A 19,514-nucleotide genomic window follows, 5' to 3' on the forward strand; every position below is an offset into this window, starting at 1 on the left:
ACCCTCCAGTGCATTCCACAAGGGCCACTGGTCACACTCACTCTCTTAGCCTGATAGCAGCACCCAAAGTGCCCAGGGAGAGACGGCCTAAGTACCCACTTGTGGGAAACACCAAAGGATACAGGAGGTTCTGCCTCGTGGACACCTCTGGTCCAGTGGTTCCCTGCTTCTGCCTTGAAGCAGGGGAGTCTACGGGTAGTTCCTTGTGGTTTTCTCTTTTGCTCTGGGAGGGCAGGTGTGGAGGAAACTTCTCAAAGCTCTCAGAAGAGTCACTGAACTCACTGGAGAAAGCTTCACTCTCGGCCAGGGCCTCTGGCATGGGCCTCTTGTCCTGACTGATCTGTGGTGAGCTCCATCCAACAGAATCATTGTTCTCTTGGGCTCCTGAGAACGCTAGGCCTGGGACAAGCCGAGGCTTGGTTGAGGCAGACTCTTCAACCTTGGTCTTATAGGCTCCACCCTCACAGGCAACACTTTGGTTAGGGGAGCCCTCTACAGATTGGGGTTTGACTGCCTTTTGTGGGCTGGACAATAAGCTACTTCTGACCTTAAGCTCCTCTCTCAAGAAAGGTCCTGGAGGACAGGAGGGGCCTTCCCTTTTTCCCTCATTGGGCTGAGGGCTGAAGACCTCACTTATGTCTGACATGAAACTGGACCAGGGGCTAGTTTTGTCTGTCATTGTGGTAATTTCATTTAGGGTCCTGGGCTCAATAATGTCTTCTTCATAGTCTTCATCACTGAGGTCTGGGTCCACCTCAGTGTCTTCTCCGCTCTGCACCCTCGTGATGGGTTCTATGTGCTCCACCGACTCATGGAGCACTCCTCTCTCTGAAGTCTCTTCAAGGACAGGGGCAGGCAGGGAATATGTGCTCGCCTCTCCAGCTCCTGCCAGTGGCTCCGCTGGAGTGGTGCTTCGTCCTCCCATGGCCTCGGTGTCCTGAGCATCTGGGAGGGTGGTGACTGCTCTGCTTCTACTCCTGGCTTGGTGAGAAGTCCAAGCTGCTTGTGAGTCTCTGGTGATAGTCTGCAGATCTGAATAGCAACAGATACCACTCTTACTATATGCAGGGCTACAGACCACACAGCTTCCTCACTGGCCTCTAGCTTCACAAGCATCCTTGCGATCAGACTTTAAAGAAACCTCACAACAGTTAATTCACCCAGGAGTCAGTGAAACTATCTTCACAGCAGTATGATTTCTAGTACTTTATTCTAATATTAGGGGCTGAAATCTAATCTATTTGTAGCTGTGGAGACACCTGTGGAAGTGCTCATGCTCAGGTCTCTTGGGAGCTGAGGTCCTGACGGGCATGCTCATGCTTCCATTTACTTCAGTTATCACCTATATTAAAACCAAAACAGAGTCCACTCATTGACCTGCTCGATGACAGTTATTAAAACTATCTAGTTTACCTGGAAAATTAAAGCAAGGAAATCTTATCAACGCACAACGAAAGGAAAGAATGGAAGCAGCAGGGCACTGGGAAGAACGCAGGCTTTGGGTCCAGTCTCTACAGTTACGTTTGTGGTCGTGAGCAAATTGTCCCCCCGGGCCTGCTTTTCTTTCAAATGTGACCAATACCAGCCACTTCACAGGCTTGATACTCTGAGAGAAATGGGCAAACCTTGCATAGTGCATGTACAGGCACTTAATCAGGAGGGAGAAAGTACCAGTCAACTCAAATTATTTTTTGGTAAAATGAGGGTGGAGAAATTAGTAAATAAGTTGGCATAATGGTACATGCCTTTGGTTTTAGCTATTCTGAAAGCTGAGGCAAGACAATTGCTTTAGAAGTTTTGAACCAGCCTGAGCAACAAAGCAAGATCTCATCTCAAATAAGCAATAGCAAAAACAACGAAGACACAGGAAATGACACGTTTGTGTGATCCTTTTAGAGAAAAAGTCAGAAGCTAGTGGCGGATTTGACTTCCAGGGCTAAGGGCTCTACCTGCTCACTTCGAGGGTTAACTAACAGGAGGGGCTTGTTTAGTATGGTCATAATTTTCAGGTATTGGAGGAGAGTGTGTCTATGTATCAGTGTACCTGCAAACAGAACAGGCACCAGGCAGACTTACTTGGCCCTGGTCTTTTGGTCTTAATTACTGCCTTGGAGCAATTCCCTTTTTATAAATCAGTTTATCTTCCAATGCCTATTACCTCTTCCCCAAGAAGCCTACCCAGACGCATAGCTGGGAGGCTCTACTCTGGCCATGTTTCATAAGGAAGCACACGAGAACACACTACAGTGTAAAGCTGTCTCCCACATCAGCTTGTGAGTGTCTTAGGGCAAGGCCCACATGTCTGGTTCATGTTGTCTTCAGGGGCCAGCAAAGGCTTACCACACAGATGCAGCGTGAATGAGACCTCATCAGTGACTCACTCATACCCATTAGTCAAGGGGCCCTCTTCAGAAAAGAGTACTGCAGCGTGATGGACACAGAGCAGGCTTTTGTTACTTTTGAACTGTTTCCCTGAAGTAGAGAATCAGCTCTCTTCAAACCCATACGTCTCTGTGAAAATGAGTTCTTATTCTGTTATTTCCTAGCCAAGAACTCCCTTTTCTCCACCCCACACCCACTCCCTTCTGTAAGAAGCACTATGATGGAGTCGATGGGTTTGCACATATTTGACCACTGGGTTGCATCCTTACTTTCTTTCTGGGTAAGTATTAAACCTCCAAATTTGACTTCAAGGCCAGCTTTAATCCTTCTATTCTTTTATTACATCCCTATAAAGGGACTCCCCTATCTGGAGCCACTTGTATCCTGATAAGGTCTCTCTTGTTTTGTCTTGTGACACTCTCTTTCTTGGGAGAAGCTTCTTTGGCTCAGGACAGAGTATAAGTTTATGACGGCAGACACAACTGTCTGGTCGGCCCGATGGTGATGAATGTGGAGTGTAAGTCCACTACGGGGTATGGTGATACTTTATTTGTACTGAAATGTGATTTTTATTTGTATGTTAATAAATAAAGTTGCCCAGGGGTCAGAGCTATTAGCAAGCCATAGCGAAAGCTGGGCGGTGGTGGTGCATGCCTTTAATCCCAGCACTTGGTAGGCAGAGCTAGGTAGATCTTTGTGTGTTCAAGGATACAGCCAGCATTGGAGACACACACCTTTAATCTCAATACCAACCATAGAAGACCTAGAGGTCTGTACAGACAGGCAGTGACTAGGAGGTCATGTGGTTGGGTTTACAACCAATGAGAAGGCAGAACAGAAACTCTATAAAAAAAAGACAGACACAGGAAGTAGGTCTATTTTCGGAGAGGTAGGACCACCGCGACAGTTAAGGGTAAGGTTTTTAGCTCTTGGCTATTGCTCTGATCTCTTGGCTTTCATCTCTGTATTGGCTCTGTGTTTCTTATTTAATAAGATGGTTGGTTACATCTAAAACGGGGTATACCTGGAGTGTCTTTCAGGACATGTAGATTTTTACCCTCCCATACCTCTCAATACCTGTATCGAGGAAAAATGAGAACTGTTCTAAGGGACTTCTTGGAATGGTAAACTTTAGACCCATGCAGGTCTTCTACAGTGATTTGTAAATATGCAGACTTTGTTCTGGGTATGTGGGTGCATGTCTGCAATCCAACATTTGGAAGGACAATGCAGGAAGATTACTGTGAATCTGAGGCCAGCCTGAAGTACACAGTGATACCCTGCCTCAAAGCCAGCTAACCAACAAACCAAACAAACAAAAAAAGAAAAACTTGCACACTTCTGGACTCTGAGAATTAGAATTTTAAATACGTTTGTAGCTAAGTTTTCCCCTGAAAGATAGAGGTGCAGACAAGTTCAAGAACAGCTAGGGAACCATCATCTAATCCACACCTGTCATTTTTGGTTAGGGGAATGAAAGGTCAAGAAAGAAAAGAGCATGCCCAGTGTCAATAACAAGTTGATGCCAGAAACCAAGGACCTGGTCTCCTGCCTCTCAGTCCAGTGTTCTTCCCATTGCCCCATGCTCCTGTCCACACCACTGTCCTTTCCTTCAAAAGGCAGAAAAAAGATATGAAAACTGTTGTTTGTGTTCGTGATGGAGGCCCACCTGAGGGTAGACACTCAGGTGGCCTCTGACTTGGCCCCTAGTGATCAAAGCTGTAGCAGGAACAGCCCTGAGCCATACCTGAGATTAGGGAGCTGACTTGCAGCACCAGGTTACTGGATTTCTCCAGGATGCACTGGTTCTCGGGGTCTCGGCTGCTGGTTCCTGGGCCCACTGAGTCCCTCTGGCTCTCCTGGCTCTTTGAGATAGCAGGAGAGCTGTGAGAGCTGAAGGGCAGGAAAGGCCTGCTGAGCTTCTGGGTGAAGTACTTCTGGATCTCATCTAGCTCACTCAGATTCTTCCTGGGGAAAGGGGAGGGTGACAAAGAGGTCATTCATAGTGATTACAGGAATCTTCACACAACACGCATGAGGCAGGACTGCTCACTTGGCTTAGTGCTGTATAGAACCTGGAACTACTATCCTCTTCAACCAACCCTTTAGCCTCCACCTTCCATTGCCAGAGCCAACTTTGCCCCCACCTCCCAAAGACACACCCTTCTCATAAGGGACCATTCTTTTTGCTAGACTGTTTTGTTTCTGTAAGACAGGTCTTCGTAGAGCCCAGGCTGGCCTGGGGCTTGCTATAAGTCTCGTCTCAGCTGAGATTACAAGCAAGTATCATAACACATGGTGTCCAAGCCACCATTCTTGGTCCTCATCGTGGCAGTCCTCACTTGGCCTCACTCCTGTCACCTCTCAGTCAGTCATTCCTGATCCTCATCTAGCCAGCCTTCCCTGACCCTCCAGCTTGTCTCCAGACTCCATCTCCGTTTCCCCTGTATTCTCAATCACTGCGCCTGTTGACTTCACATCTACTTTTCCTTATGACTGTGGCTCAGTGACAATTCCTTCCATCTACCATAGCCACGCGGCATAGCGCTGGGCACAGAACTAACGCCTACTGAATAAGTCAACGTAGGTGAGTGACTTAAAACACCCTGTTTTCATTCTCACCACTGTCCAATGGAGAATCACATCAGCCTTTATTTGTATAGGAGTTTACGTTTTCAAATACACTACCTTGGTAATTGTCAGCCAATACATCTGGTGCCCAACGTTTGTGGTATGAATTCATGAAAAAGCTGCTTGCCTGTGGCCTTGTGGGCCCCAGCTCAGGCCCAAGCTACACTCAGCCAGTTGTGGTGGCCCGCGCCGGTAGGATTTGCTGAAGGAGGCAGAGGCAGGAGGATCCCGAGTTTGAGGGTGGCCTAGGAGGCTTGCTACGGAGAAGCTTCGGTCAGGGCCGAACCACAAACAGCGGTGGGACCATGGAGGCAGCGGCTGCTGCTCCGAGTTGCTGGCTTCTTCTCATCATGTTGGTGACTGCAATGATGCTGCTCCCTGGGAAGAAAGGTTTACCGCTGCTTGTTCAGAGAATTGCCAGGACCATCGTGTTACAAGAAAGCATCAGCAAAGGTTGGTTTGGAAAAGTTTGGCAAGACAAATGGTGGGGAGAAAATGCGGTGAAGATTTTCTCTTCTAGGGAAGAATGTTTATGGTTCCGAGAGACAGACATTTATCAGACTGTGATTGTTCCAAACCACACACACACACACAAACACACACACACACACACACACACACACACACAAAGTTCTAAAGGGAACCATGACCACACCTAACAGCGACTTTGAAATCTTCAAAAAGATGACAGGAGCCCACAATGATGATTCCACATGGACTATGGTAAAGCCATTAGGCTGATTAACACCATGAAAAGATTGACTTTGGACTACAAACTACTCAGGACAATTTTGAGATGGCTAGCTGAGATGATCCAGCCTGACAGACTACTTGAACAAGGACTTAAAACAAGCCCTGCACTTTCTCATTATGCAGCGACTGGACAAATGATACAGGACTTGACAATTAACCCAAAAATTTTCTTTTCAAGATTCCTTAAAGATGTCTTCGCCCCTAGTAGCAGGAAGTAATTTTAAGAAAACGACGCCCACATTCCCAAGGGATGGGAAGGGAGGTTTTTGGTCATTCAATGGCTTATGGATAATTGTTATTGTTTATGATGGTTGGTTACAAGTTGTTAATTGTTAGTGGTCAGGAAAAAAGCTGAACAAGGAGATTATATTTGGAGGTTTTGTTTAAAAAAAAGAAAGAAAAAGAAAAAAGAAAATATAGATATGAAGTAGATCGAATCTGAGAAAAAAGATAAAGAAATAATAGGATAAATGGGTAGATCACTGAATCTACACTAAAAAGAAAAAGAGGAAGATATAAAAATGACAAAAATTACTGAATCTATTATGAAAAGAAAAAATACTTTTAAAAAGGAATTACTTGTTTTAAATAGAATAAGTAATGAAATTTTTGTCTGAGTTTATCAAATGTTACTGGACTGGACATTGTTAATATATAAATGGAATTTTTTGTTTGAATCTGTCAAATATTAATGGACTAGACATCGTTAATGTAATCTTGACTGTATATTGTATATACTTATTGGATATAATTTTTCTTGTATTAGTTATAAGCTTTTTTTAATTTTAAACAAAAAGAGAGGAAATGTGGTGGTATTGTGTTCCCCAAAATATTGAGTACCCTAATAAACTTATCTTGGGTCAGAGAACAGAAAAGTCACTAGATACTTAGGATGGGCAGTGGTAGCACACACCTTTAATCCTAGCATTCCCGAGGCAGAAATCCATCTGTTCAAGGATACAGCCAAGCATGGTAACTCACGCCTTTAATCCCAGAAAGCGAGCCTTTAATCCCAGGGAGTGATGGTAGAAAGCAGAAAGGTATATAAGGCATGAGGACCAGAAACTAGCAGCATTTGGCCTGGTTAAGCATTTGGCTGGTTAAGCTTTTAGGTTTTGAGCAGCACAGTTCAGCTGAGAGCCATTCGGAGATGAGGACACAGAGGCCTCCAGTCTGAGGAAACAAGATCAGCTGAGAAGTTGGCCAGGTGAGGTTAGTTGTGGCTTGTTCTGTCTCTCTGATCTTCCAGCATTCACTCCAATACCTGGCTCCATGTTTGTTTTTATTAATAAGAACTTTTAAGATTTTTGCTACAAACCACTTGAAATTAGTAATTGTTACTTTACAAATAAAGAATTTCAGGTTCAGAGAATGTAAGTGATTTGTCTAGGATAAGAAGTAGTATGTGTCTATTCAGATTCTGGAACTCCAAATCTTAGGTTTTTTTCTAGGACACTAGATGAGCTCTGTCCCAACCTGGTCTGTTCCTTCACACACTTCTTCAGATTATGAAACCTGAGATCAAGCTCTCTCTACTTTGTCTCTTCTTTCCATTCATCTTTTGTTTTGTTTTGTTTTTTCGAGATAGGGTTTCTCTGTGTAGCCTTGGCTGTCCTGGATCTTGCTCTGTAGACCAGGCTGGCCTCGAACTCACAGAGATCCACCTGGCTCTGCCTCCCGAGTGCTGGGATTAAAGGCGTGCGCCACAGCCGCCTTTAAGGTTGCTGCTCATGACTTTTCCAAGTCTACGATCTGAAATCACTGGGTCCCCTGTCTCCTTCATCCCTCTACTCTCAGCTTACACAGCTTTCTGTCTTGTCATTTTCTCATTACTTGGTATTTCATTAAATTTCTCTAATTCAGCCATGAATGTCCAGGAACAGATGGTCTAGGAAGCAGGTCTGCTGCCCTGAATATGCCCGGGAGGATTCCCATAGCCCAGACTGAGTCAAATCCAAGTAAAGGGAGAGGACAAAGCTCATCCTTGTTCCATCACTACAGGATTGGGTCTATCAAAGGGTGGAGGTATCACCAAGTCATTCAGGGTCTACATCTGCACAGATGAATGCCTGCAGCAGCAGAAGGCAAGAGCACACTTGGCAGTGTAGAAAACCTACAACCCCAGGGCTTCCGTCAGAGGCTCTGGCATAGATTCAGGGCCTGCACACTTGCTGGCACCATATCGTACCTTCTTACCAGTGACACAGTTTATCAGTACTTGCTCTACAGGTCACACATGGGTCACCATATCATACCTTCTCACCAGTGACATAGTCTATCAGTACTTGCTCTACAGGTCACACATGGGTCCCCAGTCGCCAAGGCCCTTCATGAGCAACTCCTAAAGAATTGACCTGCTCCTTGCACTTAAATTTTATTTATTCAATTTAGTGTGTGTGTGTGTGTGTGTGTGTGTGTGTGTGTGTGTGTGTGTGTGTGGTGTGTGTGTGTGTAGACTGAAGCCAACTCTAGGGAGTTGTTTCTCCTCTGTTGCTGTGTGAGATCCTGGGATTGAACTCAGGATCTGAGGCCTGTGTGCAAGTGCCTCTCCTGATGAGCCATCTTGCTGGCCTACTTCTTGCATCTTTAGCTCATTTTTTTTTTAACCGTACAGTCAGTATTTCCCCAATCTTGATATACTCTATACCTCCGGCATTTGGAGATATTCTTCCTGCAGAGAACAGCCTTCCCATTTATTAGCCTCTTCTTTCAAAGGCCCCATGTGCTTTTTTAACACTTCTCACATTCATCTTTCTGGATTACTCATTCCTCTGTCTGCTCTTGGACAGGAAATCACAGCTCTCACTACCCTGCACTGTAGTTATCTGGCCATGGCTATCTTCTGCACTGGGGTTGGCAGGCCTCGAGGTCAAAGCTATTTAACAGTGAAATCAAGTCCTTTCCATTGTACCAGATCTCTCAACACCCTTGGGCTGATCTTGTGATCTACAGTATGTTTACTTCTTACAATGATTCTTTGCTAACTAGACCAACACAATGACAGGGAAGTGTGGACAGGAGAGATAAGTAGAGTAAGGATGTGGTTGGGAAGATAAAGGCCATGGACAGGATGAGGTTTGTGAGCTGTAAAGATGTGACACTGTTTAGACGTGAGGGTGGCATCAACAAGTCCTGGTGAACAAGCTAAAGTTCTTGGATTTACAGGTGGACTGTTACCAGAGCCCTCTGAAGGAATACAGGGCTCTAACCGACAGATTCGTCTGTGAGAAAGTCTACGAGGCTCCAAGGTCCAGCTCAACACTAACGTGCATGAGATCACTCCACAGAACCTTCTGAAGAAGGGACAATGAGTGGAAATGCCATACTCCACGATGCCACTGCTCATTCCCCTGTGCTCCACACACAATGGCTCCCCGTCTTCTTCCCACTGCAGGTCCTCACCTGAGAGAAGTCAGAATGGAGGTGTGGGAGGACAAAGGCGCTGTGGTCACTTTCTCATCACTTGCCAAGACTGCCTCCCCGTGCTGTAGGGACTCGTGAAACCGGCGGATGTTCTGCACATGCTCCTCATGGCGTGCTGCCTGGCTTCTTATGACTCCATTTCTGTGGGGAAACCAGGAGTGAAGGAAATGCCTAACCAAGGAGACACCTCCACGTGTGACAACCGAGTCACTGCCGTGAGATGACACTGCAGACCTCTCCCCACCTCTGCAGCCACTCCGGCTTGCTCAGCTCTCTCAGATCATGCAGGTTTCCTAGAGAAACTTGCTTTTGGTCTCAGCCACTCTACTTCCTTCTGTTCTCCACATTAGAGCCCGAGTGATTTTTCTAAAACACAGATCTAACAAGAGTAACAACAACAGTATATATGGAACCTTCATTATGACGGCAGTCGTTATAAGGATTCACCAGGGATTAATCTAGTCAGCAGTATCATTCCTTTCCGGCTCTGCCTCTTTTAATCTATAGAACAAATCTTTTAATTCCTAAGCATGATATTCAAGAATGTGACTGCAACAATCTTCTTTCTCTTGACAATTAGGCAGTCTTACTGAGATGTAATTCATACAGCATTCAATTAACCCAATTAAAATATACAATCCAAGCCGGGCGGTGGTGGCATACACCTTTAATTCCAGCACTTGGGAGGCAGAGCCAGGTGGATCTCTGTGAGTTCTAGGCCAGCCTGGGCTACAGAGTGAGTTCCAGGAAAGGCACCAAAGCTACATAGAGAAACCCTGTCTCAAAAAACCAAAACCAAAAAAAAAAGAAATACAATACAATCCAGTGATTTTTAGTATAATAAGAGTTACCTACTCCTTTTCAAAAATCAGTTTTAGAACATTTTATCAGCTCCTAAAAGTAAATTCCAGATCCATTAGCAACCATTTCCATTTCTTCCTGAAACCCTGAAGCTGAGGCAACTACTTACTTATCTCCTGTCTTTACCATTTGTCTATTTATATTTCATACAAATGGGATCGTACAATATACTTTTAAGTCTCTTTGATATAATATATGATATATATATATATATATATATATATATATTAGGATATAATAAAATTTGTCAGTACTCTTCCTTTTTTTAAATTAAAACTTCCATTTGTATTTAGAATTTTAAAAAGTAGTATTTACTTGCTTATTTTTGTGTGTGTACATGCATGCTTGAGTGTGAAGTATGTCTGATCCATTGGAACTGGAGTTATAGGCAGCTCTGAGGCGCCTGCTGTGGATGCTGGGAACTGAGCTCAGGTCCTCCAGAAGAGCAGCACCTCACTGCTGACATGACTCTCCAGCCCCGGGATTTAAATTTTTAGGGAACTGCCAAACTGTTTGGCAAGGTGGCTGGACAACTTCACAGTCGTTCCAACACCTTCTTCCTAACGCTTTATTATCTCTTGTTTCTTTTCAAACAGTTACTGCAGTGGATAGGAAGCTGCATCTCATTTTGGTTTGATTTACATCTTTTCATTTGCTCAGTGACCACGTGCATATTTTCTTTGGAGAACTGTCTATCAGCTACTTTGTCTGTTTTAAAATCGTGTCCCTCTGCAGTGTTGGGGAATCAAATCCAGGGAGACAAGTGCTTCTATATTAGAAGTATTTCAGATGGGATATTTGTTTCATATTACTGCCAGAGTTGTTTGTAGTTTAGTTACAAATCCCTATTAGAGCTATATTTTAAAATCATTCTTCTATAGGTTTCCATTTTATTTTCTATTTTTTAGATTTCTTCAAAAAGTATTTTTATTTTGTGTGTGTGTGTGTGTGTGTGTGTGTGTGTGTGTGTGTGTGTGTAAGTATGTCATGTGTGTGGTGCCTGTGGAAGCCAGAAGAGGGTGTTGGATTCCTTGGACTTGGAGCTACAAGTGGCCATGAGCCCCAAGATGTGGGTGCTGGGAACTGAACTTGTGCCCTCTGAGCCATCTTTCCAACCCCTTTCCTTTTTTGACGGCATCATTTACAGCATCCAAGGTCTTATTGGGATAAGTCAGTTCTTCTCTTGTTGCTTGTGCTTCTGTTGTCATATTAGGGAATCAATGCCTCACAAAAGGCTCCCCTGACCATGTTTTCTTTGAAGAGTTTCTTGTTGTGCTACTGTGTTAATTCCCATCAAGCTGGTTTGTGTCTGACACTTGGAGGAGGGGCTGGCCTGGCCTGGGCTGGGTACCAGGCTGCTGCAGCACTCCTCAGAAGCCTGTTCTTTCCTCACTGAACTGTCTTAGCACCTTGGTAATATTCAGTTGACATATTTACCTTTGGATTATTAATTTTACTTCAGTCATCCTATTTCTAGCCAGGGATGTGTTTTGCTTACTGTAGCTTTGTAGAATTGGGAACTTGGTTCTTTTTAAAAGGTTCTTTTGTCTATTCTGCATATCTTAAATTTCCATGAATTTTAGAATCAACTTATTCATTTCTAGAAAGAAGCCAACAGGGATTTTGATATGTTGAACCTACAAAAGAATTATGGAAGTACATCTTAAAAATGTTAAATTCATGAATCCAAGAACATGGGACATTATCCCATTTACTTAGATCTTTACCATCTTTCAACAATATACTGATAGTTTTCAGAAAATATCTGTATTCATTAATATTTATCCTGTCTGCTATTATTGCAAATGTAATTGTTTTTTCAATTTTATTTTTGATTCCTCATTGCCAGTGTACAGAAATACAATTGATTTTGTATGTTTAAACTTTTTCTCAATTTAAATGTGTAATATAAGAAATGGTTAAGATATAATCCATATAAACAAACCTCTGTGGACTCATCAAATTACTATTATTCGTGAGAGCCTCACTGTGGAGGCTCAGCTGGCTTGAACTCACTATGTGCAAACTCAGAGATTTGCTTGCCTCTGCCTTTCAAGTACTAGGATTAAGGTGTGAGTACCATGCCTGGCCTGGGTTGTCACTTTTAATAGTACAAAAGAGTTCCCAAGTAGGAATGTTTAAGAACCACTGTTTTAACTAATGATGTAACCAAAACCCCAACACTCAACATATGTAAATTGTACGACTTGATGAATTTTGATTTTGGCCTTCGTTCAAGGAAGTCATTACAAGGTAATGTAGCCACCCCTGCACAGCTTCCTCCTTTTGACACACCTTCCTCTGGCCTCCTTGCTCGCCCCACCCTATTGCTAGGTCACTGCTCATTTGCTCTCTACCACTAAAGGTTAGAATGCATTCTCTAAAATTTATACAAGTGGCATTTTTGCAATCTACTCTTTTTTTCTAGCATAACTATTTTGAGATTCAGTATTTATTTTAATAACATTATTTCTTTTTGTGCTACATTCTATTTTATGAATATATCACTATTGGGCAATCTGTTCACCTAGTTGTTGATGGCTATCTGAGCTGTTTAGCTTCCCATTGTAGCAAACACACAAAACATTTAGAAAAGGCTACTCTAGGCATTTGCCATGTACTATTAGGAATTAAAGTTCTTGTTTAAGATTGGTGTGAAAACAAACAGATGACTAATATAAAGTGTATTAAATGAGTTTATTTCTATTCTCATTTACTCTTTATAACAATCCTTGAGGTAATATGTTGTTTTTGTTGAGTAAAGAAGAAAACTGAGGCTCAAAGAACCGAAGTAGGGGCTGAAGAAATGACTCAGTAGTTAAGAGCATGGGCTGCTCTTTCATAGGACACAGATTCAACTCCCAGCACCCATATGGTGACTCACAACTGTCTGTAACTCTAGTCCCAGGGGACTCACACCCTCTTTTGGACTTCAAGGGCATAAGCACTCATGTAATACACAGACATACATGCAAGTAACACACCCATACACATAAATAAAGTTTAAAAAGAATCAAAGCATTTTGCATCAGGTCATATACAGCTAGTCTACGCTAAGGCTAGCATAGGACTTTACCACCTTTTCCCTGGAGGGAGACAGGCTCAGAAACAGCTGGAGGTGGTTAGGGATGGCATGCGGCTCATCCTGGAGTGGATGGTCGGATTAGAATAAAAACACGCCAGTATGGTCTTCTGATTTAACTGGGGCATTTTTATGCCGATAAAAAGCAAGTCACTAAGTTCTTAGCTTTAAAGTTACTAAACAGCGTCACTTAGAAACAAGCCCCTCGGCTATGTTTCTTTGACTGGCTATGGTCAAAGCAGCACCTGGAGCCTAGAATGTTGAACACAGGAATTTAAACACAGAATTACCTTCACATGGTGACCAAGGGAAAACTACAAAGCACTAAACAGACCAGCGGGGGAGCAGCGTGGGGGTGTCTGTCCGTCTCAGACAAGGGGTCTACTTAGTAACGGCCCCTGCAGGGGCAGCTGCATAAGAGAAGATTCTTCCATTTGAGACATGGTCCCACTATGCAGCCCTGGCTGGCCTGGAGCTCCTTATGTAGACCAGGCTGGCCTTGAACTCAGAGATCTGCCTGCCTATGCCTCCTGTGTGCTGAGATTAAAAGCATGTGCCCTATGAGAGAATATTTTTGCTGAGTGGTAAGAAAAATGTGGGGGAAAACCTCTGGTAGAGGACACCAAGGCCTGCAAGAGAGAGAGGTAAAAGGAACACTCTCACTTTTGGTCTTGTTCTCTAACAGGATGAGGCATACGCTAGCCCAGAAATCCACACATACTGTCACGGCTACCTTAGTGAACAGAATGAGCTAAGCAGGTATGTGTATGGTTTGGGATTTTAAAATTTATTTTTAGTTTTTAGACAGGGTCTCATATAGCCTAGGCTGACTTCAAACTCACGAAGTAGGAGAGGATGGCCTTGATATTCTGATCCTCCTGCCTCTACACCCCAAGTGCTGGGATCACAGGTGTGCACCACCACAGCTGGTTTATGAGGTGTGAAGGATTGAACTCAGGGCCCTGCACGTGGTAGGCAAGCACTCTGCCCTTGAACCAAGTGTTTTAAACAAAACTTGGCACATAGTTTTTTCTTTGGAGGGTGATATAATTTTCATAAAAGGTGAAAGGGATCTAAGGACAAGAGATTGTTCCATCTCTCAATGGCAGTAAAAAGAGTCTAGTTCCTGTTTTACAAAGTTGTTTCCAGAGATCTTGAAAATCACTGTGTCTGCGTATGAAGTCTTTCCCTGTCTTTCTCCGGTGTCCTCCTCTAATAAAGGAGAGAGGAATGACAAGACAGTTTTTCCCATCAACAATTACCTTGCAGGAGAGGAGACATCTGCCTCCTTTGGAGAAGTGTGAGCAAGCTGGCCTTGCATGTGCCTTGCCACGGGCCCAGGGAATGCATCACATACAGAAGAGGCAAGGAAGGAAAAGGGGCTGAACACTGGTACCTGCAGCAGCAATGGAAAAATGGTTACCACTAATCCTTCGGAACAAAGCCAGACATAACCCTGAAATTCACTTGGTATAGTTAACTCGCTCTGCGCTGAACACTGTTATGAGGAATATGCATTGCCTCATTTAAACTTAATAATTGCCAAGACAGGGTTTCTCTGTGTAGCCCTGGCTGGACTGGAACTTACAGAGCTCCCCCTGCCTCTGCCTCCTGCATGATCGGACTAAAGGTGTGTGCCACCACCACCTGGCTTGGGCTGTGATATTCTTATCTTGTAGTCACCAGAACTGATCAGAAGACTTCTTACAAAGGGATCACCGAACTCTCAGTCACTTCCTCACACGCTTACTCATTCAATACTGACTGATTCCATGCTGTGCCAGGCAAATGTGAGAGGTGAATAGAATCTATTACAGCAATAAGAGTTCCCCTCCTGAGCAGTCTGGAAAACTCCCCTTCTTTTTCACCCTCACCCCAAAGCCAGGAAGTTGTTGTCTACATAAAGTGTGGGCTTTAAGCTGGAAGTAGCACAAAGTATAAAGGCTCTTCTTACAGTGGACCTGTAATTAGTGTGAACAAGGAAACCTACCAGGGATCCTGGGGCTGCCGTCCCTCGCCTGGCTTGTCTTTCTTCTTTCAAGTGCATCAGACTCTCCAGAGGGGAAACAGCAACTTTTATCTGCCCTTGGCACTCTCCACTGAAGTCTGTAATGTTGTACCAGCCACAGATAAACTGAAAGCCGGACAGTAGTGGGGAGAGGTCCACCGAGGCAAAGCCAATCACCCTCTCCTCATCTGTCGGGGAGAGAAGAGAAGAGCTGGTAGTGTGGCTGGCCATGTCCTCCTCCTGTTGAGACTGGAGACTACATGGAGAAGCTGGTTCAGATGACGAGAGACACCCAACAACACTGGCACTGAGCTGAAAGGCTTGGGAGCCAGAGCCTGTTAGGAGTCCTTTTCTGTGCCGTGGTTATCCCCCACCCCATTGTCTTATTTGAGCAAGGTCTCAAGTATCCCAGGCTGGTCTTGAACTTGCTCTGTAGTCACAGACCAGTTGAACTTCTGATCTTTCTGCCTTCATCTCCTGAGTGCTAGGGATACAGACATGTGCTGGAACTACAGTTGTGTCACCGGGCTGTATTTATGTGGCCCTGGGGATCAAACCTAGACTTCACATGTGCTAGGCAAGCATCTACAAACTGAGCTACATCTCAGGCCCATTTTGGTGCGTCAGAGAAGAGCTGGCAGAGTTGTGCTTTGTATTCTTTATATAAGCAACTAGAAAAATTCTAACCTATATACTACTTTCCTATAGACATAGCATGCCTCCATGATTGTTTTCATGTGTGTGTGTGTGTGTGTGTGTGTGTGTGTGTGTGTGTGTGTGTGTGTGGTGTACATGCACATGTGCACACGCCGATACATGAGGGGTAGTCTTGAAATTTCAAGAATTTTCACATTCTCTCTCTCTCTCTTTTTTTTTTTTTTGGTTTTTTGAGACAGGGTTTCTCTGTCTAGGCCTGGCTGTCCTGGAACTTGCTCTGTAGACCAGGCTGGCCTTGAACTCAGAGAGATCTGCCTGCCTCTGCCTCCTGAGTGCTGGGATTAAAGGCATGTGCCACCATTGCCTGGCAGATTTTCACTTTCTTATTTATAGTTGCCTGTATTTCCCACACTTCCTAAGATATACATATGTATTACAATTAATTAAGAGCCAAGTAAATCAGTTATAAAAGAAAGACAACCCCTGAAAAACAGCATGGGATACTGATCCACGCTGATCCAGCTGTTAGGTGATGTATGACACAGGAAGCCGCTTTGATATCCTGAGTCTGGGTTAAAGGTTCCAGCATGCCACCCTGCATTGTTCCAGCATGCTAACTGCACTTCTCGTGCCCCCATGGCTGTCTGCCTTCTGTGTCCTGTCACTTGGCATAGGAACTAGCAGAACAGGAAATCAAGCATTTGCTGACCACGGATGGCCTGGTGTTCTTCAGATGCTCTCTGTGGTGTGTCTGGGGGATCTGTGTGGGCGGGCCTAGACAGTTAGATGAATCTGTCTTGTCTGGTTGAGGCATTTCCCTTAAATCCATTTACAACATGAGCTTACAGGCATCACTGGGGGTCCTGAGGATAGGGGCAGCATTTTATTCTCCATACCCAGCAGTCCTAACATGGTGGCAGCATAATGAAAGTGGTCCCATTTACTGAGCAGCACTTACGTGCCAAGTTATTTACAGATATTATTTCTAATCTTCACGCAACCCCAAAAGAATGTACTATATAATAATTGTATAAGTAAGATGAAAAAGAGGTACAGTGGTCTACCTCAGGTCACTCAGTTGGCAAATGGCAGAGTGAGGATTTGAACCTAGGTCTGCATATAATCAGACCTTATTCTTTTTCTCTTGCCCTTGAACGAGGTGAACCCCATCTGGCAGACAACTGCTATAGAACATTAGGGAGGGAAGGAAGGAGGGAGGAGTGTGGAGCCCAGTTAAATACACCAGGAGCTACTTATGCTGATCTAGAGAAACTGACTTCGGACCAGTCCTTGCATCCACAAGGCTGGTAGTGGTGGGGTTGTAAGTGAATGCAAAGCAGTAGCAAAGAATTCCTCTTCAAAGCCAGATCAGAGCAGCCCTCGCACAGGAGCACAGGAAAAGACATGCTGATGCCCTTCCTGCCCTGGGCACTCCTGGTCTCCTTCAGGCCTCAGTCAATCCTGGAACTAAACACTGGCAGACAAAGTGTTGTGCTCTGTGGATGACTCCAAACAACTGGATGTTTGGAAACCAGGAGCTAGCAGAATCTTAAAGGGGCTAGACTTCAGGGGTGGCTGAGTGGGACTGAATTTACCAGGCTGTGAGAAGACAGGGTGTCCAAGCCATCTCATTTTTCTGCATCAGCCAGTCTTGCAGTGACAGCTATACAGTCAATCAGAACTGTGTTCAGACCCTGGCTCTACCCAGCTGTGCTTCAGCACTTGCTCTCCTCTCTCCAGCCCCTCCCCCTCGTGTGTGTGTGTGTGTGTGTGTGTGTGTGTGTGTGCGCGCGCCCGAGGTTAATGTTAGTATCTTCCTCAATCACTTTCCAGCTTATTTTTCGAGACAGGCTCTCTCACTGAACCTGGAGCTCACCGACTTGGCTAGGCTGGCTAATGAACTCCAGGGCTGTGCCATTCCCACCTCTCCAGTGCTGTGAGCAGCTTTTATGTAGGTGCTGGAGATCCAAACTCAGGCTCCTATGCTTGCCCAGCAGCACTCCAGTGACTGAGCCATGCCCCCCCCCCCCCCCCCCCCCCCCCCCCCCCCCCGCCGTTATATGTATAACGTCATTAGATGATTGCCATTCATTGCACAGGCACAAGGAAACCAACAGGACATGTGCTGTCCGGCCTTACCCCGTGAACCCTCTGAAGTAGGCACTATATTATAACTACTTTGCAGCTATGGAAACTGAAGCACCGACAAGTCATTTATCCAAGATCCCACCGCAACAGTCGGAGGCAGAACTCACATTTGCATCCAAACAGTCTGGCTTCAGAGTCAATGCCCCTAACACTATTGGCTTATGTTTCTTTTTATTTTCTTCACATTTTAAAAGTTACATTTATTTATTTTGGGGGGTAGGGTGGGGTGCATGTGCCACAGCTTGTATGTGGTGGGAGGTCAGAACACAGCTTGTGGGCACTGGGTCTCTTCTTCTACCATGTGGGTTATTGGGTTGGGTGGCCACTTTCCCCACTGAGCCATCTTACTAGACCCAGGTTGTGCCTCTGAAGTACAGGCTCATCTGGCAACCCCAGCACTTGGGAGTTGGAGGCAAGAGGGTAGTGAGTTCAAGGACAGATCAGATTATAGTGAGACCCTGCCTCAAAACAAGCAAACAACCCATAGTAGCTGAATAAAAATAGGTTCAAGGACCATGATGTCAGCACTCCCTCTTCGGGAGGCTTATAAAACAAGAAAGGATAAGCTGTCACTATGGCCTCATATTCTGCTGGTCTTGCTTGACAAGCCAGAGCCAACAGAAGGTCTAACAAAGTGGAGGAAACCACTTGTATGTGTCCTGTACATTATAGTTAAAGACAGATACAACTGGAAAGGCTCAAATGTAATTGGAGTCCTACATTAAGCAGGTAGTCTAAAAGATATGACTCCTAAGTATTTAACTTCCACAAGAGAATAATGGAGGCTTCTGTGTGAGTCTCCTCTACCAGACACCTGTGTTCCCATGGTCATCAGTACCATGGCTCTCCTTATCTGGAAAAGAAGATCACAGAATAGCACTCATACCTCCTTTATGCCACACTTTAAAGACCAGGGTTTGATGTGGGTCCAGAAGCAGCTCTTTTGATAACCTGTTAGGAAAAACCAACAATCACCATGAGTTAACTACAGGAAACTTCCAACAGTATGGAACTCAGATTTGAGGATGATACCCTATCAGATTAGAGATGTTTTCTTTAGACATTCTCAAGAAGAAACCCAAGGAATGTTAGAAGCAGCAAAGAAAACTTTGCAAGAAGAAACTGACGCCTTAGAATCCAGAGTGGCATTCATTCAGTGGGATTTGATAGATCAATTGGGTGGGAAATTTGGCCACAACATAAACCTTGAAGCTGGTGAAAGGTAAACATTTACAATATTTAACAAAGCTTGTTTAATAAACCTGAATATAAATGACGATTTCCCATTTTCAAGTGACATGTAAAGGGAAACAAACAAACAAACTTTCATTCAATAGAAGGTTGGACTTCCCCACCCCATGTGTGTACGTGTATATGTTTCAGTCTCACTATGTAGCCCTGGCTGGCCTAAAACTTGCTGTGTAGACCAGGCTGGCCTCAATTGCACAGAGCTCCACCTGCCTCTGCTTCCTGAGTGCTGGGATTAAAGGCGTGTGCCACCAGGACTGGCAACTTTATATTTTGAAAGACAGTATTCATGTATGTATTTTATATAATGATTATATCAAC

At 44.5% G+C, this 19,514-nt stretch overlaps 1 protein-coding gene across 3 annotated transcripts in view; it reads right to left on the bottom strand.

The window, feature by feature from the left end:
- Positions 1–19,514, bottom strand: part of C2cd3 (C2 domain containing 3 centriole elongation regulator) — a 118,350-nt gene that overhangs the window by 21,966 nt on the left and 76,870 nt on the right. For all 3 annotated transcript variants that reach the window (XM_052713991.1, XM_052713992.1, XM_052713993.1), the window contains 6 exons: positions 18,832–18,896; positions 15,123–15,328; positions 14,395–14,528; positions 9,169–9,330; positions 4,130–4,350; positions 123–1,032 (listed from right to left, as the gene is read on the bottom strand). In XM_052713991.1, the coding sequence (XP_052569951.1) occupies positions 123–1,032; positions 4,130–4,350; positions 9,169–9,330; positions 14,395–14,528; positions 15,123–15,328; positions 18,832–18,896 (1,698 nt within the window). The remainder of the gene's footprint in view (positions 1–122; positions 1,033–4,129; positions 4,351–9,168; positions 9,331–14,394; positions 14,529–15,122; positions 15,329–18,831; positions 18,897–19,514) is intronic.

The sequence above is a fragment of the Peromyscus californicus genome, unplaced genomic scaffold (genome assembly GCF_007827085.1).
Source record: "Peromyscus californicus insignis strain IS unplaced genomic scaffold, ASM782708v3 Scaffold_4__1_contigs__length_199733344, whole genome shotgun sequence".
NCBI classification, from domain to species: Eukaryota; Metazoa; Chordata; class Mammalia; order Rodentia; family Cricetidae; genus Peromyscus; species Peromyscus californicus.